Genomic DNA, 24,278 nt, shown 5'->3' on the forward strand with positions numbered 1-24,278 from the left:
GGAAGAGTAGGGTCCTCCTCCACACTTAAGCCTTGTCCTTCCCCCAGACCAAGACCCCAAACAGTCCCCTTACCTGTCCTATTCTCCTGTTGCATGTTCTAACTCACAAACCCCATTACTCCATCCTGCTCCCCCTTCTCCCTTACCTTCTCAAAACGACCCCAGAATATGACGCCAACATCAACTCTGCTCCTGGATTTTGAATTACAGCTGTGGATCCTGACAGCAGCTGGTTCCCGCAGTACCGGCGGTGGGCAGGGCAAGGAGTGAGCTGGGAGCACACAGCACCAAGAAGCCACTGGTCAGCGGTACTTGACATGCCATCTGCCTGTTGGGAACACTTTCCCATTCACCGAGGTAATCTGGATTAACGGGTGTCTCGATGGCGGTGCTCACCCCTCGCCTCTGGGGAGCACACCGAGGGCCCGTGCAGGATAGGCGCAATGGCTACGGACTCTGCCCACGCACACAGCTCCCTACAGAGGGATGCCAGCACAGCCCAGGGTCCTCAATTTTGGAGGGCTACGCTCCTCAGACCTCCACTCCAACTCTGCCCAGCACACGTGCACACACGTGCACTTTCTGTGTTCACAGCAGCAGAAATTTACTGTTTCCTTGATGACCCCCAAAAGCTCAATGCTTTAACATTTCCTCTAATAACTTTTGTGGGAAGCAGAGACAGGAAAGCACAAGCTGTACTAAGCACTGATGAAGCAGACAGACATGTCCATCATTACACTAATAATAAAAGGCTCATTATTACTTCTGGGGTAGCAGAAAGAACTACCTGCCCTTTAGCCAGTTGTCACATCATCTCTTTTCATTTCAATATGGCAAAAGTATTTCGAACTTGCTGATAAAAGAGATATGTTCATCTGATGCAGAGATCAGCCTTTTATACACACACACACATATATATATGGATCTCCTTCCTAATGTTATTAGCTTGCAAGTAATTTTCGATACGCATACGCATGTGGTCACTACGAGGCATAAAGCAAATGTTTCATAGTCTGTTCACAGTGTATTATAGCTAGCATACCTACAGATAAATATTCTGGATTGCTCTTTAAATGCCAGCTATCCTGATAAAGAGCAATTACATACCTGCTCAAAGCAGAAGGTAAATTGATGACTAGCCTCTAAGCCACTACACTGAATAAGGAAGAGTCAAGTCTTAAGATTGAGGAGCAAAAGATAACTTCAACTTTCTCAAACAGTTAAAGAAGTTATTCTGGACAGCTGTCTCAATTACTGTAATACTGGTGAAAACTAGGTAACATCTGTAAAGAATAAAATTATTGTCATTTAACATTTTTACTTTCCCTTCTGTTAGAGGCTTACTTCCACTACATGTCTGGAGCAGCTACTGTTTAAACCAAGCAGACCCTTTTGGAACAGAGCTATTATGCAAATAATCTATTCTGTATTCTAACTAAAAGCAATGCTGTGCTAGTCTGGACAAGACATGATGCACAGTAGAGTTTCTTTTTAATTTTTTGTGTGTGTGTGCAGTGGAGCAACATTATTTATGATGGTAATGATGAAAGATACCTTCCTATCTAAAAATCAGACATTCAAGAATGTAAACACATAACCACCTTTTATGGGCTAGTGTTTGTCTTTCATTTATTTATTAAATATTTACATCCTTTTTACATATTTTTAGGTGCAAGTCATTGCAGTGATATTAAGCGTTCTTCAAGGAGAGCAATATAAAAATCTACTTGTATTATCCCTGCTTAGCAAGTTTGTACAGTGATACCTGCGTATGCAGATTTATACCACAGACATTATCTTCTATCTGTAAGTTATATGAAATTACTTATCTGTAACACCTGAGTAAGAGCAAAGATCCCAAACAACATAAGCCACCTGCACCATGCCTTAGACAATGTAATAACCTTAAAACATCAAATCAGTGTATTTCATGCCTAGCATTTTAATGCTATTCTCTGGATACCTGGCTTGTGCTGGAAGAAAAGACCATACCTAAGAACAAATGCAATCTGAGGCAATATTTAAAGATTAGATTATCCTTCATTGCAAACAGCTCATTTGTTTACTATCATATTGCTTTATTCTTGTTTTGCCTCCTTATACCATGAAAATGCTGAATATTCAGTTTAGATTCCCCAGCAGATTTTTATTTTAGTCTAAAAACATTTACCTAACACATTCTTAACAAGCAAAGTGAAGAAAATTCAGCCATCTGTCTCTACATTACAATAACAGTTATGGAAGAGTAGATTATTCTATATAGCAAGAAATGTAATGCTAGGAATTCTTATACTTTAAGCACTGTGTGCTCACGTCAGTTTTGAATATAAGAATGTTGAACACGAACGTACAACAGAAACAATGATTTATAAGGAAACATAAGACAAAATATTTTAAAGATATTAAATGCATTCAATATTCCAATCATGCTATATGTCTGTGCTTCAAACTGAGAAAAAAAATGATCTGTGCTATTATTTTCTTACCTCCAGCACTTCACTAGTTCTAAATTATCACTAAAAATACTTAAAATGACTTGCTGGAAACAAACACAATATAGAGATAGATCCGAATCCTTACCTGGGAAACCCCCTTGTACCATTGCTGTACCAGCATGTACTTCAAGATATCTGCATTCCTGACAAACATTCAATGCTGTAAGCAGCTCAAATCCTCATCATACACAGACTCAGTGCTTGTCTTTCTTCTGACGACCTTGGGCCTATTTTTCTGAGATTTTTTTCTCCTTAAGGGCAAACCGTCTGTCTGTTTCTATTATGAGATGCCATCAATTATATTAATTTCAAGCTACCCACAAGCTAACAGTTACATCTGCCAGCAGATGAAAGCTGCCTATGAAAGTATGCAGGGAGAAGCAGATCCCTGGTTTCCCACATCTGACCCACTGATGCTCTACGGCTGCTGTTTGTGCACTGGCTTACTCTGCTAGCATTCGAATGACATCTCTATCCCCAAACACGAGTCACCTCAAACGTTTGTTTATATCGCTGTTAGCTGCAGGTACTATCGTGCTTAATGACCTGCTGCATGGCAAAGTAGCAGTTAATTGATGTTATTTATCTAAGCATCCTTTTCATGCAAGCTACAGGGGTTAAAAATGGATTTCTCTTAGTCAAATGGCTTCATTATATGTGTTATTTTCCAATACTGCAAATCTTGCAGTTTCCCAACACTGATATGTGTTCATGGTGTAGGGTTTGGTTGGTTTTTTTTTTAATGTCAGAAAACAAAACAAATCTGTCATTATAAGCATAAGAAAGATTCAAACTTCATCATAACTAGTATTTTGCTGAAACCCTAAACAAGCAATATTAGTTTTACTGCAATGAGTGCTGAACTGAAACTGAAAAGACTCAAAATCCCTCATTTAGTAATTAAAAAAAGCAAAGACAAAAATCTCTCTCTAAATTAATAAACATACTTAGTTATTTTGGGAAGTCCTTACTAATTCTCTATTCCAAATGCTGCATTTAAAACAACTCAAAATACTCAGTTATTTTGTTAATACCATTAATTTGTTCATTTTTAAAGTTCATTGTCCTTTCTTTAGAATATGTATCACAGCACACACAAAGCCATCTGTTCAGTGCATTATGTACAAGCACACAGTAAAAAATACAAGAAGTCCCAGCTGCAATTTTACTAACTATTAATTCATCAAAAATGTAATTTCCTTTTGCAATACTTCATCAGATGATGAGAACTGTGCATGTGATTCACAAATAGAGTAAAAAAACCCCCAGCCCAATAACAAAAACCCAAACTAACCCGCAACCTCAAACTACAATGACACCAACATCGTAATCTGTCCTCGTGTGGCACAACAGCTTGCGAGTCTGCCCAGCATGTACAGCCCTTCTGGATCTGATATTAGGGCTGGTTACAAAACTTACATATTTTAGCTAATTTTGGGTCAGAGCAAGAATGGGAAAAGAAGATTAGCAGTACAGAGTCATATTAAATAGAGATTAACACAGAGCTAAAAAATGAAAGTCACTGCTCTATTAGTCTAATCCTGGCTCTTGCATGATCTTTGGAAATCCTCTGTACTAACTACACTTGTTACTATATTTAAGAAAATTAAATATTGCAGTTACTATTTTTTCAACATTTTATTTTCATAAAGCTTGAAGCATTTTTCCAAGCTACATCTTACTCTGAACATCATCTCTATTTGCTGTTGATTGCAGTGACATCTATTGGAGAGGCAGTGTTTGGCTACACAAGCTGCCTCACCTGAAGATCACTGTTTTCGGGTTCCACGTCCCCCCCCAAATTTAAATACAATTAAGAATTGCTTTTCCTTTGTTTTAGCACAGCTTCACATAAAACAAACTCTAAACAGTCAGATTCTCAAGAATTATATATTTATCAGTGGTTTTGTTTTTATTTAGTTATTGCTAATAATTCTGGCATTTTTCCAGTGACAATGATCGTTTTCCCATCTTCGCCCACAACAGTACATAGACACTTCCTGAGATCATAGTTTTGCACCTGAAGCATACCCCATATACACTTGGCCATATCTTCCATAAAGTCTCAACTGAACTCTATTCCTTTTTTTCATCTTTTGTTTTTAATGAAAGCTACCATCCCCTCATGTGCATATGGCTATCACCGACGCTATGGAAGCTGCTAAAAACCTTAGGTATGATGAGGGCACTCTGCTCACATGCCCAAGCACTTTCTAAGCCCAACCCAACCCTACCTAGACAACAGGTAGCGTGGGTTTGTCTGAACCAACCTACACACGCGAGCACACGTGCACACACGCACACTCACCTCTCTTGCACCCTGCGCAGCCACAGACTTATCACAATGGGGAATGCAAAGTCAAAACACTAGAGAAGTTTTAAAATCTCTTGCTTTGGTAGAGAAACCACCATTCCTCAAAAAGAATTTTAGGAAGATAAATCATTATGCTTTCTTACAGCTTCATTGATTTCTCCATTATCTAGAGACAAAATAAAAGAAAGGGGGCATTATTATCCCCTTATTAGATACAGTTAAATATCCCTGCAGACAGGAAGTCTGAGTACAGCAGTATCTAGTCCATTATCTTAGCCACCTTTCACAAAATTTTTATTATCATCTATTTTTATTATTCTAAACTTATTTGAAACGAACCAGATCAATCTCAGTCAACTAACTAGACAAAAGATTTTACTAAAAAATATAACATCAATTGAAATTAAGGATTCCAAGTTCTTTCAACAGTTGTCTTTTTAGCTTTCTTATAATGGTTTTTAAGGTCTTTCCTATCTAACTTATACTTTTGTGATTGAGTTGAAGCAATCATATCTAAATTGTACAGTTATGAATACCCCAAGGAAAACCTTACAAAACACTCCATTACAAACTACTCTGCCCATCCATTTCCTCTGCTTCTTTTTACTACTAACCCCTCATTATAGCAATAAGCCGCAACAGGGTGCACATTAGTCTATTAGCAGATTCTTAGTGCACACCTACAGCCATCCGCCACTAAAGGAAAACACACCAATGCCTATTCATGCAGCCTGTAGCACAGCTGCTTGCAAGTACAAATAGCTCCTTTGTACGCTCTCCCCTCCTTTTACTTGTTTTGATTAAAAAAAAAAAAGATCCTATTCAAAACCTGATGTTTTTAAGGTTTGGGAAGCCTAAAAAACCTCTTCATGGAGAGTGACCTCCTCCAAATAACCTTTGCGATGGAGGAAGCATTTTCAGCGTGGGGAGGAAAAACTCCAAACCGATGTTGTAACACTTTCAGGCCTGTAAGATGAAGCCTTTTGAAGGCTCCTTTTGCAGCAGGATGCACATGCTGTGAGTTTTAGAAAATTATTTTAAAGCGTAAACTGAAAGCCTTAAAACGGCAAAGTCAAACCAAGAGTAAACAAAAACCACATTACACAGGGTTAGAGTTGAATACTGATAAAGATTTGACAGTATCACTAGAAGAAGAAATAAGAGGAAATGTTATTTTCAACTTGCCTTCAAAGTCTAGCAAAAAACTAAGAACTTAGAAAATAATATTGGAAGTAATGGTGGTTCAAATGAAACTCAAATATAAAGAGAAGCAGGTCTGAAACTAAGGGTCTTGAGTGCAAGAAGACACATTTGAAGAAAAATGTCTGGAACTTCTTTAAACTTCTTAAACCACAGAAACATGGAGCATGTTGGGAGTTTCTCTAAACCAAGAACCACCTAGTAGTTCTATCTCCAGCAAGGATTCACTCTATTTGGATCAAACCCAACTTTTGAAAAGAAAAGTCAGAACATCTACAAGAAATGACTGTTACAAGTCAGCAATGAAAGCTACAGTTTCAGTGGTGGAAAAGCAGAAATAAAAGGGAGCATTGCCAACAGGCAAGTGGACTTAAATCCCACAGGGGAAATTAAATCAATACCAAAAGGTTATTCAGCCACTTTAAGGGGAAAACAGACAAAACCTGGAGACTGTGAAGCAGTATGGATGGGACAGAAAGGAAAGAAAAGTTTTCTAAGTATGGCAGGAAGACTAACAATGCTTTGCTTTCATTTTCAGTATGGGGAATGATGAAGGACATGGAGACAAAAGATGAGAGCATGGGTCAAAAGAAGTGACAAGCAAGGAGAAAAAATGTCAAGTGGAGCAAGCAAAGTATTTCTGGAGTATGAAAAAAACTGAAGAGCAGGTTTGTGACACTGCAGTTGTATTAGTAAGAATGCTAAAAAATAAAGTAAAATCCATCAGGACCACAACCAGAGGACAGGTTTAACAGCTGACCCACCTCAAAATGCCCACTAAGGCCTTCCACACTATTGGCACAGATTGAGAGCTACAGGAAGCAAATGAAAGGAGAGGCTATGATGGGAATTTACCTGAGCTGACACCACTTCTTCCTTTTAAGATACCTGATCTGCTAAAGAAGGAAGACAATAAATCTAGTTTACCTGTTCACTGAAGCTCAGAAAATTATTAGTTAAGGTTACAAAACCAGTAGAATTAGTAGGATAAGTGGGTAAGGAATAAACCAATAGGAACATGCAAATGGATGGCATAGAAAAGGCAAATACTGGCCTGGACTGAGATTTCTGGGAAATGTGCTCAAGAATCAGGACAGAAGTTATGAACATCAAGTAGTTCACAAAAACAAAACTCTACTGGAATTTACAGAGAAAACTTTGGTTTTCAAGTGATCACAGAAAAGAGACTCTGTAAAAGCCCATTTCACAGCTGCCAAGATGCTTAATATCATTAAGTACAGTTAGATCATTTCTAACATGCCTTTTGCTTTACTGAGGTACAAACTTAGTTTAAGCTTCCTTAGCCTGTTTTTTATTTTAAAGAAACAGAATGAGGTGGGGAAGTATAAAATGGAAAATGCATATCTTGGTTTGCCAAGATTCATGGGAAAGATGGCTATTGCAAAACATTCAACTTCAGTCAGTAGAAAGGGTAGAGAGAAGGAGATAGAATAGAATAGACTCTTTCCGTTGAAAGGGACCTACAACAATCGTGTAGTCCAACTGCCTGACCAGTTCAGGGCTGACCAAAAGTTAAAGCATGTTGTTAAGGGCATTGTCCAAATGCCTCTCAAACCCTGACAGGCTTGGGGCATTGACTACCTCTTCTAGGAAGCCTGTTCCAGTGTTCGACCACCCTCTCGGTAAAGAAATGCTTCCTAATGTCCAGTCTAAATGTCCCCTGGCACAGCTTTGAACCATTCCCATGTATCCTACCACTGGATACCAGGGAGAAGAGATCAGCACCTCCCTCTCCACTTCCCCTCCTGAGGAAGCTGTAGAGAGCAATGAGGTTGCCCCTCAGCCTCCTTTTCTCCAACTAGACAAGCCCAAAGTCTTTAGCCGCTCCTCATAGGACATTCCTTCCAGCCCTTTCACCAGCTTCGTTGCTCTCCTCTGGAGGCCTTCAAGGACCTTCACATCCTTCTTAAATTGTGGGGCCCAGAACTGCATGCAGTATTCAAGGTGAGGCCGCACCAACGCTGAATACAGCGGGATAATCCCCTCTCTTGACTGGCTGGTTATACTGTTTGACACACCCCAAGATGTGGTTTGCCCTCTCGGCTGCCAGGGCACACTGCTGACTCCTATTGAGCCTGCTGCCAACCAGCACCCCCAGATCCCTTTCTGCAGGGCTGCTCTCCAGCCACTCCTCTCCCAATTTACACTTGTGCCCAGCATTACTCTGTTCTAGGGGCAGAATCTGGCATTTTGACTTGTTAAATTTAATCCCATTAATCATAGCCCAATGCTCCAATCTATCTAGATCTCTCTGCAAGGCTTCCTGTCCCTCAAGAGAGTCAACAGCACCTCCCTGTTTGGTATCATCAGCAAACTTGCTAATGGTGCATTCAACTCCTGCATCCAAATCGTTGATAAATATATTGAACAGAACTGGCCTTGGAATTGAACCCTGAGGAACACCGCTGCTGACTGGTCACCAGCCAGAGGTAGCCCCATTTGCTACAACCCTTTGAGCTCTGGCCTTCAGCCAGTTCTTCAGCCAGTGCACCGTAAACCCGCTCATCCCACAGTTGGACAACCTGTCCAGAAGGATGCTGTGAGGGAGGGATTCATCTGAATAGATCTGCTTGCTGCTGCCAAATCTGGTAGGACTGATGAATTTAATATCAGAAGTAGCTTTACCTTTTCAGCTATTAGACTCAGCTGGCAATATCATTAGGGATGGCAGAACAGCTAAAAGATGACCAAGCCCATCAATAAGAAATTATTTCTGTGCAAAGTATTAACTTAGGTCTAGCAAGCACTCGGATTGAGGCATATCCTAATTAGAAACTCAGGTCTCAGGCTACTTATCAAATATATCCTTTAACTGGGATTTATAACTTTAATAACAAGCTGAAATCAGTTTGCTACAATTGGAGGTTTACAGAGTTGGTTTGAAAGCACAAGATATATTCAATCCAACAACCAGAAAATCTGCAGTCAAATGCTCCTCCTGATTACCACTCCCCACATAAATACTGAAAAACCTTCTTGAGGTAACTATGTTGCATACTTCAAACAGATGAGATGACAAACTCAGTAAGGGGGAGTTCTAGAAAAATCGCAGTTGGTTCAAGAACTCACAGCTTTCCATTAAAGCAACAGAGGCAGAGCTGAACACCCTGCTTCTGTGCCCCCATTACTGTTTCCATGAGAACAACCTTCCAAAATCCTTCTCGCCTCCACCAAAGCAGTCCTTAAAGTGACAAACCAACCAAACTCATTAATTATCTCAGCTTCAATGGCGTGCCATTGCCAAGGAAATCAGCAAGAGCAGCTGGAAGAGCTTTCCCACCAGCAGGCCCCAAGTTAAGAGCTTCCACCCTGAATAGGAGCCATGGTCACTTCAAGGTCAAAAGCTACAAAGGCATCTCTCTGCTTTGGCTTACCCATAACTAGGGCAAACAAAAACCCCTGCAAGACAAAAGATGATGAGAAAAAATCACCGTAGCAAAAAAACCAAACCAAATCCCAACAAAACCCCCACATCTGTGCTGATTTGGTACAAGACAGTGTAAAGAGAAAAATAAATAAAAGGTAACTAATTTTAGAAAATAATTTAGGACTCCTAACTGCAATTTTGGTATTCCTAAATGTTTTATTGTAAGACAAGCTATGGGTAATAATATTCCATTTATCCAAAGCTGGAATTAGCAAAGCAGTATGCTGGAATCAAAGTCGCACTGCTGGAAGCTCTCAAGGTGCACTGCATCCTACTCTTTAGGCCCCTACTCTTCCACAGAGTGCAAATAGTCATAATTCATTGCAAAACCCAGAACTGGACAATTGCAGAACCTTTCCCATAAAAGGTGCTACAAAAAAAGTGGATCCTTTGTTTCAGTAGTGTACTGAGGCAATAAATCAGCAGATTTTTCTTTTTAAATGAAATTTTTTTGCTTGAAAAGCATTGTCTGAAATCAACTGCAGGCTTTGCTGGACAAGGACTATGCACCAATGGTTCTCAACCTACGCCTGCTCAACTACCACTGCAATTACAACAGTAAAGCGCAACATCTGCCTTTCACTGCTGACATAACTGCCAAAGCAAGTCCTCTAGACATTGCTTAGACATTTTGAGGCTGAAAATAAACAGAGCCCTTCCCATATCTCTTCAGAAGAGCTGAGCTCTAGGAGCCTGGCTGGGAAGAGAAGACTATCTGAGTTACAAATCAGTAGCCCTTGGTAAGAACAAGTTTGAGGATTAGATGCTATTGCCCCACTGAGCACTACTTCCCATAATACAAGCAATAAATAGCATACATTTATCACAACCTGACTGTGTTCCATAAACGTAATCTGATGTAATGATTGTGGCACGACTCACTCTCTGCACAAGCATCCTCATCCTCCTCTTCATCCGCGTTAGCTTCCTCTGCATGCAGCCTTTCAAGTGCTCTATAAGGAGGTGGCAATTTCATTGGAGGTGGAGCCCCATATTTTCTCTAAGGGATTCAAAGACAAATAGTTACATGTTTTGTAACCTCCATGCACAAGAAAAAAAATCCTGTTGTCTACTGCACTGTATGTGTACATACACAGCACTTAATTACATCGATAAATTCTGCAGCATAGGCTTTTTATGCAAGAAATCAGAACAAGAAGTGACACTGAACATCAAAAAACCCCCCACAACTGTGCATGTACATTTACTTATTGAAAAAATACTTGTGTATCATCATAAACAGGAAAGTGTGAACATTAATCAAGGGTTAAAAATAAACATTAAATTATACCCCATTTCTCATTAGAGATTCAACAACAAAATTGTCTGGTACTGATAAAAGTCAAACTTTTAAATACAAAATAAGAACTCAATCTTCTTAGTGCATCTACGAATATTTAAACATAACAGTTCATCTATATTTTTGGCTTAAATTTAAAAAAGAATTTGAATGATAACTTACAATAAAATTCTATTACCTCACATAAATACAGGCAGCTCCTATAATGATGCATATAGCGGCGCATAGCAAGCATAAAGAATAGGCTCCGAATCTAATGAAAACAGCCGCTTGTTCGTCCGAGCAACTGTTTTTATAGCTCTGAGTAACTGGATCATGCCTTAGTTTGCTACGTGATTTCACTAAATTATGTTCAACCATATCCCATGCAGCCCCACTACTAATAGCAGGATGCACTTTAGAAAGGAACACTGAGTACGATATGCCATTAGAGCAACCAGAATGCCCGTAATGAATTTCTTCTATAGCTGGGAATTACGACTCAACACCCAAACATCAAACCCAGAATAAAATTTTTCACTGTGTACAATGAAAGCTGTACCTGCATATGGATTTCTAAAATCTTGAAATCTTAAATTTTATGCTACAAATCTTAAAATTTGTATAGAATAGTCTAACTAGCAAACTGCAATGCAAGCTACACAAAAAATTTTGTGAGATAAGATATATATCATCCCATCCATTTAAAAAACATTACAGGAAAGTGCTGCATTGAAGACAGCATAACAATAATAAATGAAATTAATTCAATCCAATAGTAGTAAGAGCACTTGGAAAGGTGACAGATGTTTCCCCAAAGTATACAATACACCAAATATGCCTCCCACTTTTTGCTTGACGCCAACACAGGTAGAACTGTGCAAAATCCAGAAGATGCAGGAAGCATGAGAGGGCTCACATCCTACATTATCGAGCAGGTAAAGACTGAAAACCTGCAGCCCCACTTTCAGTTGCCTATGACAAATCAGTAGTATCACTATAATTTAGTAATAACTCATAGTCTAAATGTTAACCCTTTGGCTCTTTAAGACGTTAAACATTTGTTAGAAAGTCTGTGTGAAATTAGATGAGACACTTAAGCTTATCCAGCAGTTTGCTACAGCTCAGAAGGACAAGCTTCTCTCATCCCTCCTGACCCGGTAAAAAGCCAGATGAGTAAATTGTGCCAGCGTACTCCATTACACCATGTTTTTGTATTAAGACAGGTCTTTCCAGCACAGAGGCAAAAGCACAGTTTCCATATTAACGTTATTTTGCTGGTTGGCTATCTGGTTTGTCCACAAGAAGCTCAATTGTTTTAAGTGGTTTTATACAAATTACTTCAAGTGATCATTTTTAAACAAACATCAATAGAGGAGGATAAACACCAAATCAGAGAAAGCCTTCAGTATTGAAAAGATAATTCATCATACAGGAAAAGGTAGATTTTCCAGCTGGATGCGGCTGCTTTCAAACCAAACTCTTTTGTGACACTTTGAAGACTGGACTAGAAATATCATTGATTCCCCATAGGGACGCGGACTAGTAATCCACTAATAGCAACTCTTTCCAACTCAGAGATGTCCCTACTGTAGCACAGTATGACTGCTTTGTGAATCAATGTTCAAAGCTAAAAAGGAGCTACATATTTATGCACTGAAGCTCTTCTATATTCCACCCACCAGTTTACAGCACCAATAGATGAAAAAGGTTTGAAAAAGATTAGGCTCCCTCTTTAACCTCCGAATGCTATAGAATGCGACACACCGGAGTCCTAGAGATTAAAGGCAGCATGTTGCAAGAGGATGAGCGCTTTTGAGATTAGAAATATAGATAACAAAACCAAGAAAAGGGGATTGTAACTGCTTCATTATAAGTATTATCCACTGGCATGAAAGCATGACTTCAACACCTTTCTTTATTTTTTTGAATAACCGAGCCTCATAGCTTCTGTATCTGACAGGATCTGAAAGGAGTCTTACAAAAACTTTTGGAGGCAAGAGGGCCTTCTCAGTTATGCACCACACACCAGACTACTGAGTAGGATCAAATGAAAAGTCCATCGTATTTGTAGTTGGCACGTTAAACTGCACTGGGCAAAAGTTATTGTCTGCACTAATTCCGTCTCTGCTCCTCCAGTTCCGACACCCTCGAAGTACCTGACCTACACTCATCAGTCAGCACAGTTCCCACAGGAAAATACCTAGGCCATTAGAGCAATCTGGCTGGGAATGAGAAATTAAATTTTTCCCTTATTGCAGTGATTAAAACAAATCCACTGGTTTAGACCAAACAGATTTTTTTCTCTTTTAAATCTGCTGTGAAGTTGCTGGAAAGTTCCTGTGCAGTAACTGCTTCACAATTAGCTGGCCAGCTACAGATCACTCGGTCATTTCCTTGTTTTACACAGCCATAGGAAATGTAGGAGACTTAGCGGATTTAATTATCCTATAACATGATTTTACTGAATTTCAGCCAGCCTCACATTAAGGATATTATCTGTGTACCTGTTATTATTTCTCTGTTTCTACTGAACAAAGAGAATCAATTTGTCTCCACATGGAGCAAAGCAGGTACTTCCAGAAAGATGCCAGTGAAGAGCTGCAATAAGTACAGGGTTTCAGCACCCAGGGGAGACCCACAGACCATTTGTCAGAAAACTGCCTTGTATTTGGCAGAAATTTGGCAAAAATTACTTGAATCAAAGATATTTCAACAAAACACTTCAAATTTCATTTCAGACTTCGGGGGGGACTTATCACAGAGTTACAATGCATGCTATTATACCATTTGATTTAGTAAAACTTGGGTATAGCATTGGATGGAATAAATACCTTTTCACTTTTATTTTCTTTGTCTGCATCCTGATCTTTGCTGACTTTGATTCCCTTAGGCTGTACAGCAGAAACCACCTGAAAAACAATGCATATATTACACACATCAGAAAGAGCATTATAGCCGCAAAACAAACATCCAAAAGTTAGGTAATGACAACAATAAACCTACCCAGTGCACTCTTCATTTTGCCCCATGTAGAAGGGCATTGCAGTGCAGACTTTAAATTACATTCTTTTACTGAATTTACAAACGTTCTCTACTTTTTTTAGTGCTCACTGTTCGATATCTAGCCCCATCTCTTTATTCAATTAAACATTACTCTCAAGTCAACAATATGGATGTACATCCTTGATACAGAGCTCAGTATGGGCTCCTGAAGTGTCAGCTCTTGATTATTCAGATAGAGACCAGTGTCCATGCACACAGACACCTTATAAAAGAGAGCATGTTTAGCCTCCAGGTAATATTCCTCCTCTTTGCTGTTCTTTATTCTTTCAAAAGGTAATATATTTCCACTCCTCTGGCAGCACCTTATTTTGGTGAATGGGAGTTGGGACTGCACAGCACTGCTGAAAGGCTGTGAATGTCCAGTTTCCTACAGCCTACAGTTCAAAGGAAAGCAACTCAAATCTCACATTATCCGTCTTTCCCTTGATCTCTCTAGATTGACTAAGAAAGCGAGGGTCAGAGATGCAGCTGAACACTTGAATGTTCTGACAGTGGTTTTGGATCTTTTCTGTGAAAAGCAGATACAGAAAGGGAGCCAACTCAGCTACCATCACTGTGATTTTTGCCATCGCTGCTTGAGCACCCTCTCAACATAGCTGGTGAAAGTCTTAATAGATTTTGAAAGACTCCCTGGAGCACTGGAAAAATAATGGACGCAGTTGTGCCAGATTTGTCTACAGTTCTCAAAAAGGTTTCCTCAGGTCTACTAATCCACCAAAATTCTCAATTAAATTGTCAGATTATACCGAAAGTACATAGAAGTCTTGAGGGTTTTGTGTGTACGTCAAGGCAGGCAGAATTGTATGCCTTTTCTTACTAAGGCATTAAAAGGTTTCTTGCCTTGGCCTTGCAGATGAGGAGACGTCTAAATCTCTTGAAACTTAACTTGCTCCCAAGTAACTACTTCAGGTCCCTTTGATGACATATTTTACACAGGTTGCTAGTGTGAATGTGGCTAATTTTAATTACACTTTTGTTCATTTGAATAACAGAGTATATTTTTAGATTATGAAATATGAACAAATTAAAATACACAGGGCCAGACTCAATTACACAGGTGGGAGAAGTGAATTAACACCTACTCAACAGATTTACATCTACTTGATTTACATCAGAGAAACAAGGTTTCAAATCAGGCCAGACAAGTAATCAATCAATCACGTGCTCTATAAGCAGAAACTCTTACAGAAAGGATGGAGACAAAAATTGATGGAACTTGCTGAAAGGAATTTAGGCAAGTTTAAAATAAGATGCATATTACACATTTATTAAGTTTTGGAATAAAAATAGAAATAAACTTACTTTTGGTATGTTAGACAAACCCTGAACTACAAACACAACAGGATTTCCTGCGTTCTTGATAGCTTCTACTGCTTCCTCGTGTGTGGCGTTTTGTAGGTCTATCCCAGAAACCTAACAAACAATGTTTATTTTTATTAGGTAGCTTGTCTTTGGCACAGAGTCATTACAAGAGATCACACACATTTGCAGAAGATTAGTGCATCTGAGAAAGGTACCAAAAGAGGTCTAGAGAAACTATTTGTAAAGTATGTTTCCATGATGGTTTAAGGAAGAGTGTATTACTTAGTATTCTTAATTAAAAGATGGCCATATGTTTCCCAAAGCAATTCTTCTAGATAAAAACATAAGGAATAAGATTATCAGAGAGTGCTTGATATAATGGTAGGTATAATACAACTCTTTCAGATTTTACCTGTTTGTGAACTAAACCTGTTTTGAAACAATTTTTCAAAACATCACACACAACCCTAAAGCACAATACAAGAGCAGCATTATCTGCTTGGGAACTCGACTCAGAAGTATTCATTTGGAGAAAAATGAGTAAAAAGTCAACACGGAGCCAGAGATGAGAGCCAGGAATGGCATTCTCCCCTACGGCACCAGCCAGAATCAGGGATTTCCCCCAAATAGTAGTTAATCAGACTAACTACTCCAAATTGGCACACACAAAATAACACCCAAATTTCAGTATGAAGAATCTATGTTCTTCTATATATTATAACTTATGCTTATAAAGGTATGCTATAACTTATTACTCATTTATATGGGAAGAGGGCACTCTCTTTTTTTTTTTCCTTTCCCCATCAGATACCAGGACCTATCTTTTCTAAAATATAGAGGAGAATGTTAAAAGAGCTCCATAGTCAGACCTTAAAAAAAAGAAAAGATCACACCAGGGGCCTCTTTTGGTTTTCAAAACAGTGCAGTCAATGCTTCATGAAGTGGTGGCAGTATTTTGTCCCTCTCTCCTCCCAAAGCTGTTTGAGTCAATCTTTATTTCTTAGAATGAAAAGGTAGGTTTATCTGCATTTACCTCAAGTATTTTATCTCCAGTTTTTAAAGCCCTTGTTCTCCCTGCTGGGCTGCCTTCCAAAACTTGTTTGATAAAGATCCCTTTAAGTTCTTCTCCATTCTTCAGGCGCTTTATGACAGTTTGTCCACCAACAATACTGATTCCAAGAGACACGTGAGGGTCTCTAAAGATCTCAACACTGAAAAAATACATGCGGTAGTTTAACAGCTTGAAACAGTTTTTTAAACTATAAATGCAAAGTCTTAAATAAATGTAAGCTTCTGGTCTTTCAAGAAGATTTAATAGAGTAAAGGGATAAAGTCAGAAGCCTAAGAATGCTCTCAACAGAGTTGGCTTTTTACCCTGAGTAAACCTCACCCTGCAAAAAGAACAAAATTCTGCTGCCAACCCATGCCTGCTGGCATAGGCTTTTATTTCAGAGAAAGTTGGGGTAAAATAGGCAGGTCTTCAAGTAAACACTCACCCTCTTTCAGTTTGAACAAATGGTCTGGAAATGGCAAACACTGCAGGTGGCATGCTAGACAAATAATAAAGGGTTTTATACAACTTTCTGAACACTGACTTCAGTGTATCAGATGCATATTAATCAAGTTAACCAGAAATTTTCTGATCATATTTTACTTAGGACCATAAAAACAATTCACCTAAAAATGTTAACAATACAACAAGGATGTGGCTAAAACTTGGCTTGACAATTTGGAATTCTGCCATTAAGTGTAGCAGAGAACCCATAGAAAAGGAGACAGCAGCACTATATGCATTGTTCACACCTAATAGTTATTAAATGAGCAAGAACTTGTAGGTCATCCACAACGTAAACCCGCCAAGCTTTCCCAAGTCAGCTGTATAAATAGAAGGCATAATTCTGTTGAACATCTGTTAAAAATCCACTGTATCTAAGAAAGCCCAAGGTACACAAGTACCTTAAAGTTATTGGCAGAGGAGGGGAGAAAAAAAACCCACGAGTACTAATCAGGCTCACAGAAAAATAGACATAAGGTAAATGGGAAGAAATAATGTAGTCATATGAACATACGTCCGTGGTGGTCCCCAGTGGCTGAAGTTTGGAGTTTCTTCTCCTTCTCCTTCTTCTCTCTCAGGTAATTCACTAATTGGGGGCAGAGGGAGGAGAGGAATAAAAAATTTAAAAAGGCATCACCCATGCCAGGTCGCAATTCCTTGCGTGTTTTGTATCTGGCAGTGAGACAGCAACGCCGTCTCACACTGTCCAGTTTAAACCAAATGTGCAGAGTCAACAGACGAGACAGGAATTTTTATATTTAGGTTTAAATGTACTTAAGGAATGCTCCAGAAATAAACATGATGGGCAGACCAAATTTATAAGCTGCTCTGTGATATACAAATCTGCACTGCATTTACTCATTCAAAATGACTATTTAAGCAATTAACATTTACTTTCTGATAAATATACTGTGATTCTTATAGAGGGATATAAACATGATAAAACCAGTCTAGCTGACCAGAAAGCAGATCATGATGCAACTGGGAGAACAGATCCGGTGTGTTCCATTAAACACCCCAGAACAAGGTGTTAATTAAACTTTTATACTATATGTGACTCACCTATTCACAGAATAGGAACGGAAGTATGGAACTGCATGCCCCCACAGAAAGGTTGAAACAATACATCCTTGCACACATTTACTGCAGATCCTGAGAGCTGTAAATGCTACTCTCAAACTGCAAAAAGGAAGTAGGATGTTGTGTGCTGGAGAAATAATCCCCTCACCCTATTGTTGAGCTGCTTTCCCTCTGAGGGAAGATTACGGATGAATTAGGGAAGTAGTGAGGATTTGAATCAACAGGCCTCAAAAGCAGATCCACTACTCGCTTACCCAAAACTGGTGGGAAAAGAATGGGACACTTGACAGATTTGGCAAATATCTACAACCAGTGCCAACTCAAGGTTTCTCAGCACCACTGGTAAGACTAAAATTTCCTGCACAGGCCTGAGAGGCATGGCTGAACTGCTCTTCCCAAAAGAAAGAAAAAAGGAAAGGGAAAACCAAGCGGACAGAGCTATGATAAGGAGCTAAGGGGAGAGCTCCTTAAGCAGTAATGACCAAGGCTGCTGGTAAAGGCTACGTCCCTCTCCTCCAGGCCACATCCATACTCCCCTCACTGCGGAGTAAGTGAAGTAGGTGGCAGAGCCATTTGCACTTTTCTGTTCCAGTACTCAGGGGAGGAAACATGGGAAGTAAAGATTCAATAAAGTTGTAAGGCAAAATTCAGCTCCTTGGGAAAAAGTCGTAGAACTGACCATCTACGTACATCTTACTGTTCCACACAGCTTTTGATGATTAGTCAGCTAAGTAAAGCAAAAAGGCAGTTAAGATCATTAATTGAAAATATTCCAAAACCTGAAATCTTTCTCCATACCTGCACAACGCTGTTCTAGGCTGAGCTAAGGTGGTTATTCTCCCAGATTCTGGGTTCTTGGAAAAAACATAAGCCTCCCTTTTTAGTTCTTCCTTTTCAATAGCTTCCAGATCAACAGCAAGCCCAGGTCCTTTAGAGTCAATCCGAAGCTTTGTACCTGAAGAAGAAAAGGTGTAGATGTGAACTTTTGCTTCCTCTGTCCCTGCATCTACCAGTTATCACCCTTGGAAATAAACCCCTTAGCTCACCATGTTCCAAATGTGGATGTTGTCTGATGATCAAGAGGTTCAGAGATACAGAACATTTATTTTTGAAGGAAATTTAAATCACACTAAACACTTTTTTATAGCACCTTGCTTCGGATGTACATACAGTCAAGTAATAACAGGAAACGCCAAATCTTTGTGGAACCAAGACATGTTTAGGTATGACTTACATGACAGATGCTCCTCACAAAAACACATGATTAGAAATAGTGAATCCATCCTTTATGCAGGGAGAGCGGTGCAAAGCCCTGCTCCAGCATGGAACCCCATCACGCTGGGGAAGACTGATGTCATTTTGGTGACATAAGTATCAACATTAATTGAACCACCAGAGCTCCTTGCAAGAGTCATCAGTCTGCCACTGTAGCTTACACAGTGTCTGCTGTACAAGATGCAGGTGACAAAGAAAGGAAACAACCCCACCTCCTTTCTCCAGACCAGTGAGTGCTATCTCAGGCAGGTTGATAAATTTATTTCCCTGATGATCTACTAAATTCTAATCATCCATCTCTGGCCATCTGACAAGGAGAAACTTTGCTCCTGAGCACAGATTACAAAACCAAGATGGGGCAATTATCCACCATAGAGTTCACTTGCAAAATTTTGGTTGTGGTAAAGTTACCTCCAGAGCCTGTCACCTTTTTTTTTTTTTTTTTTTTAAAGTGCAAGAATCTATAAAATCAGCAATCAAAAGTGACTGAGACAAATTCCTGACAGAAATTACAGGCATGAGCTATTTTACTTATGCATGGAGTCCTACCGGACATTAGCTACACAGAAGAAAGTTATTCTCCACAGGCAGGACAAAGCTGCAGCCACTTTCAATATCACTTGTGACAACTGTAGGTAAAGATTTGGAGGAGGAAGCAAGATCATGAAGCTGAAACCTATTTAAAGCCAGACTGTCTTAAGCCTGCAGAATTCTTTGTTTAAATATTTCATCACTTGAAAGAATTTGTGTTTTGGTATAAAATTTAAATTTGTAAATATGAAATTACAAGATAAAGAAAAAAAAATATCTTACAAACCTAAATCCATCTTGTGTTTTGCTCCTGACTGGGTAGTTTCAGTATCAAATATGTCTTTTTGGTAGCCATCATGTGCTGTGGTTCCAGAAAATAGTGAACTTATACTAGCATTTTCTTCACACTTCACAGAGAAGAAAAAAAGTAATTAAAGTTAGAAAGCAATGGTATCAACTTATACAGGGGTATTTGACATGAACATTGATTTTTACAGCAAACATTCACATTTTCTCAGCTACATTCATATTTATTCAGATAACTATGAAATACTAACTGCTCATTTATACACTATATTAAGAAGAGGCATGAAAAATGTTACATGTAATTGCAATATAAAGCAACTGTATCTTTCTACTTGCCTGTAATCCAGACAAGAAGTTCTCTACTCTTGCTCATTTGTTGGTTTTAAGTAACAAATGCATAAATTTAATATTGTGCACTCTGGTATAAAACTGTCACTAGAAGCTGCATTTTAGCCTGTTTATGTACATAGTCCATAAGGGGACAAGCCAAAGAAAACCTGAAATTCTCTGTGGCTGTGATATTAAATCCTTTTCCAGTTCAGTTTTTTCATATAAAAGCATACATCTCGGAAGCTGGTGCATGGGAGGCTGATATTATCACTTTTTTGTTTGGCAAGTGAATGAACAAAGACTCAGAAAAAAATAATTCTCAGAATACTTGAGGAGGACATATAAATAAGAGGTTTGCAATTTACCTGAAGCTCTGTCTCCTTCTACTCCTTCATCCACCAGTATGCTTGTTACAATTGCTTCCGCCATATCATTTTTCGCTCAACTGCACTATCATCTGGCTCAAGGAACTGATTTGGATTAAAAATAATGAGGAAAAGAGGAAGCTCCTTTCACTGACATTGTTGCTGAAGCCCCTGGACTATTAAAACCACAAAGTGACATTCTGCTATTACTGACATGCACCATATTAGTACAGCTTGCAAAAAAGAACTGAGCCCACAAGTCAGAGATGGGAAGGAAGACGCAAGTACAGGATGCCTGTAACGCCAACCACAGCACATCTCTCATTTGAGCAGTTAAATATACAGACACTAAGTAGCCAAAAGAACCTTCCAAAATGTACAAAAGGATAGACTGGTGTCCGTTAGAGGTACCCAGGTCTCATCTAGTAATTAAAACACTAGAAAGGCTCCTTACAGAGTTTAGGTCTGGAATTTGCGTTGAGGTATGGATCCCACGGTCAGGGTACAGCACTGAGACCAACACAGCATTCCTTACCATTTGATCTTTATTGAACGGATATTCCAGGGACCGTTTCGGACTTAAGTTAACACTGGATCTTAAGTCTTGTATTTCAGTAGTCTCAAGTTGCTTTGCCCATCGTTCTGTATCAAGGTTCCTCTCTGAAGTTGCCTTCTGTCCACATGATGCACTATATTTCAGGAAGTCTGAATCTTCTTCATACTCATCATCCACCAACATTTCCCGTTCTTCATCCATTTCTTCTGTTCTAGGTTTCAGAAATTCATGCATCTCCCAGGACTCCTTCTCATACTCACTGTCATTTTGAGAAAGCTGAAATGACCTTCCCAAGTCCAAACTTGGTTCATCAACAAGTTCTTCTTTAAAAGGTGTTTCATCTCTGAAACCCTGCATAAAACATTACAGGAATATAGATTTTACATTATGTTTCTTGTTAACTCTTCTAAAACTATGTTTTATGTTAGGCCCATATTAAAAGTACATCCTGATTTTTAAAGTGAAAATCTTCTACCTTTTGCATTTTCTAAAAGAAAATACACTCTCTGACTAATGATTTTAACACCAAAAGTAGACATTGCAATTTTTTTAAATATAAAGAAATTTAAGTTGCACAGCTTAGATATTGCTGCAGCCATTCAGAATAACCAATCTGGACTGAAGTTAGGGAATGAGAATTATTAAATAACAGTAAAAAACCTACAGGAAAAAGTATGTATAAATCCACCTAAAGTATCTCTGTGCTCCAGACTTATCTGCTATTGCTTTATGAATGCATATACATTTCTTACAATGCCATCACCTAAATAAAAAACAGCCTGAGTTTGCTTATGTAACAGTATCAGTAATTAAAAAAAAAAAATCAAAACAAAAGCCACACTCATTTGCCCCTCCCTTGGGTATTCCATACAATATTCTAACCTGGGGGAGAGGGGAAATGGATCTTAGAATCATTTAGGTCGGAAAAGACCTTTAAGATCATTAGGTCCAACTGTTAACCTATCTCTGCCAAGCCCACCACTAAACCATGTCCCTAAGCATCACATCTACATGTCTTTTGAATACCTCCAGGGATGGCGACTCAACCCCTTCCCTGGGCAGCCTGTTCCAATGCTGGACAACCCTTTCGGTGAAGATATTTTTCCTGATATCCAGTCTAAACCTCCCCTGGCACAACTTGAGGCCATTTCCTCTCGTCCTATCACTTGTTACCTGGGAGAAGAGACCGACCCCCACCTCGCTACACCCTCCTTTCAGGCAGTTGTAGAGAGCGATGAGGTCTCCCCTCAGCCTCCTCTTCTCCAGGCTGAACAACCCCAGGTCCCTCAGCCGCTCCCCATCAGCCTTGTGCTCCAGACCCTCCCCCAGCTTCGTTGCCCTTCTCTGGACACGCTCCAGCCCCTCAAGGTCTCTCTTGGAGTGAGGGGCCCAACACTGAACACAGTATTCGAGGTGCGGCCTCACCAGTGCCGAGTACAGGGGGACAATCACTTCCCTAGTCCTGCTGGCCACACTATTTCTGACACAAGCCAGGATGCTATTGGCCTCCTTGGCCACCTGGGCACACTGCCGGCTCATATTCAGCCGGCTGTCGACCAACACCCCCAGGTCCCTTTCCGCCGGGCAGCTCTCCAGCCACTCTTCCCCAAGCCTGTAGCATTGTGTGGGGTTGTTGTGAACCAAGTGCAGGACCCGGCACTTGGCCTTGTTGAACCTCATACAGTTGGCCTCGGCCCATCCATCCAGCCTGTCCAGGTCCCTCTGCAGAGCCTTCCTACCCTCCAGCAGATCAGCACTCCCGCCCAACTTGGTGTCATCTGCAAACTGACTGAGGGTGCACTCGATCCCTTCGTCCAGATCATTGATAAAGACATTAAATAGAACTGGCCCCAGTACTGAGCCCTGGGGAACACCACTGGTGACCAGGTGCCAACTGGATTTAACTCCATTCACCACCACTCTTTGGGCCTGGCCATCCAGCCAGTTCTTTACCCAGTGAAGAGTACACCCCTCCAAGCCATGAGCAGCCAGTTTCTCCAGGAGAATGCTGTGGGAAATGGTGTCAAAGGCTTTACTGAAGTCTAGGTAGACAACATCCACAGCCTTTCCCTCATCCACTAGGCGGGTCACCTTGTCACAGAAGGAGATCAGGTTAGTCAAGCAGGACCTGCCTTTCATAAACCCATGCTGACTGGGCCTGATTGCCTGGTTGTCCTTAGATGTCCTGGATGACCCACATCCTCAAAAAAAAAAAAACCAAACCAAAAAACAAACCAAAACCAAACAAAAACCAACTGTTCATTATCTAACACCCTTACTGTTTTAAAGAGGAGAGTGCTCAGCTTTCTACTGAATTCAAACCACAGAGCAACAAACCAAAAAACCAAACAACAAAACCAAAAGATAACCCACTCAGAGAGATCTCGCTCAACAGTTTTTCTGGGATGCTGCATGCCTCCCCAGTTTCCAGTTCTCCATGCTTCTCCTAAACTGAATGGGGTGCTCATGGAGTGAGTCTGCACAGGCGTCTCTGAAATTTTACGCCTTGCACCGCTACAGAAAGCTCGCCACACACAGAAAGCTTTTTCTCTCTTTTCTTCAGGCCACCAAGCGTGTATGCCCAAACCCGATCTTCGAGGCACCGAAACCCCAAACACTGAAACCAATCTACAGATTCAGGGGTCCTCAATCAAAATGTTTTTCTTCCTGCTTCCTGCCCCTTCCCAGACTCCCCGAGGTACTTCACTATTTCTGACCTTTAGTGTCAGAATCCTGTTTTGTTAGGTTTGTACAAATGCAGAAGAAAAAAACCCAGGTGCTGCCAAAATGTTCGCATAGTTCAAATGAGAGGCAGGAGAGAAAACAAGAGACAGACAAGATCATAAGGAAACAATGCAATAATACTAGCTGGCATGAAAGCAGAACATTAGCAATCTAGAAATTAGCACATTTTTCATAAGCATTAAATGTTCCTTTAATTTATTTGACCTGTATACCTCAATTTCAAAAAATACCCAGTCTGAAGAGATTCTAATTCTCTTCATCTTTACTTCATTTCATTTCACTTGACTTCACTTCTGCAGCATCATTCTCCAAACACTTCTGTAAGAGGCACCAACTTCATCGTTGTATAAAACAGTTGACTTAGCTCAGAACCACACAGCAATTTGTATTACCGTCTCCTGATACAGCAGTTAGGTATGTATAATCAGACT

General features: G+C 39.8%; 1 protein-coding gene across 8 annotated transcripts in view; it reads right to left on the bottom strand.

The window, feature by feature from the left end:
• The window catches only part of PATJ (PATJ crumbs cell polarity complex component), a 165,211-nt gene that overhangs the window by 81,992 nt on the left and 58,941 nt on the right, over positions 1-24,278 (bottom strand). For all 8 annotated transcript variants that reach the window (XM_072868998.1, XM_072868999.1, XM_072869001.1 and 5 more), the window contains 8 exons: positions 21,082-21,453; positions 19,832-19,952; positions 18,538-18,694; positions 17,174-17,245; positions 16,138-16,315; positions 15,105-15,215; positions 13,571-13,648; positions 10,340-10,457 (listed from right to left, as the gene is read on the bottom strand). In XM_072868998.1, the coding sequence (XP_072725099.1) occupies positions 10,340-10,457; positions 13,571-13,648; positions 15,105-15,215; positions 16,138-16,315; positions 17,174-17,245; positions 18,538-18,694; positions 19,832-19,952; positions 21,082-21,453 (1,207 nt within the window). The remainder of the gene's footprint in view (positions 1-10,339; positions 10,458-13,570; positions 13,649-15,104; positions 15,216-16,137; positions 16,316-17,173; positions 17,246-18,537; positions 18,695-19,831; positions 19,953-21,081; positions 21,454-24,278) is intronic.

The sequence above is a fragment of the Ciconia boyciana genome, chromosome 7, assembly GCF_034638445.1.
Source record: "Ciconia boyciana chromosome 7, ASM3463844v1, whole genome shotgun sequence".
Classification (NCBI taxonomy): domain Eukaryota; kingdom Metazoa; phylum Chordata; class Aves; order Ciconiiformes; family Ciconiidae; genus Ciconia; species Ciconia boyciana.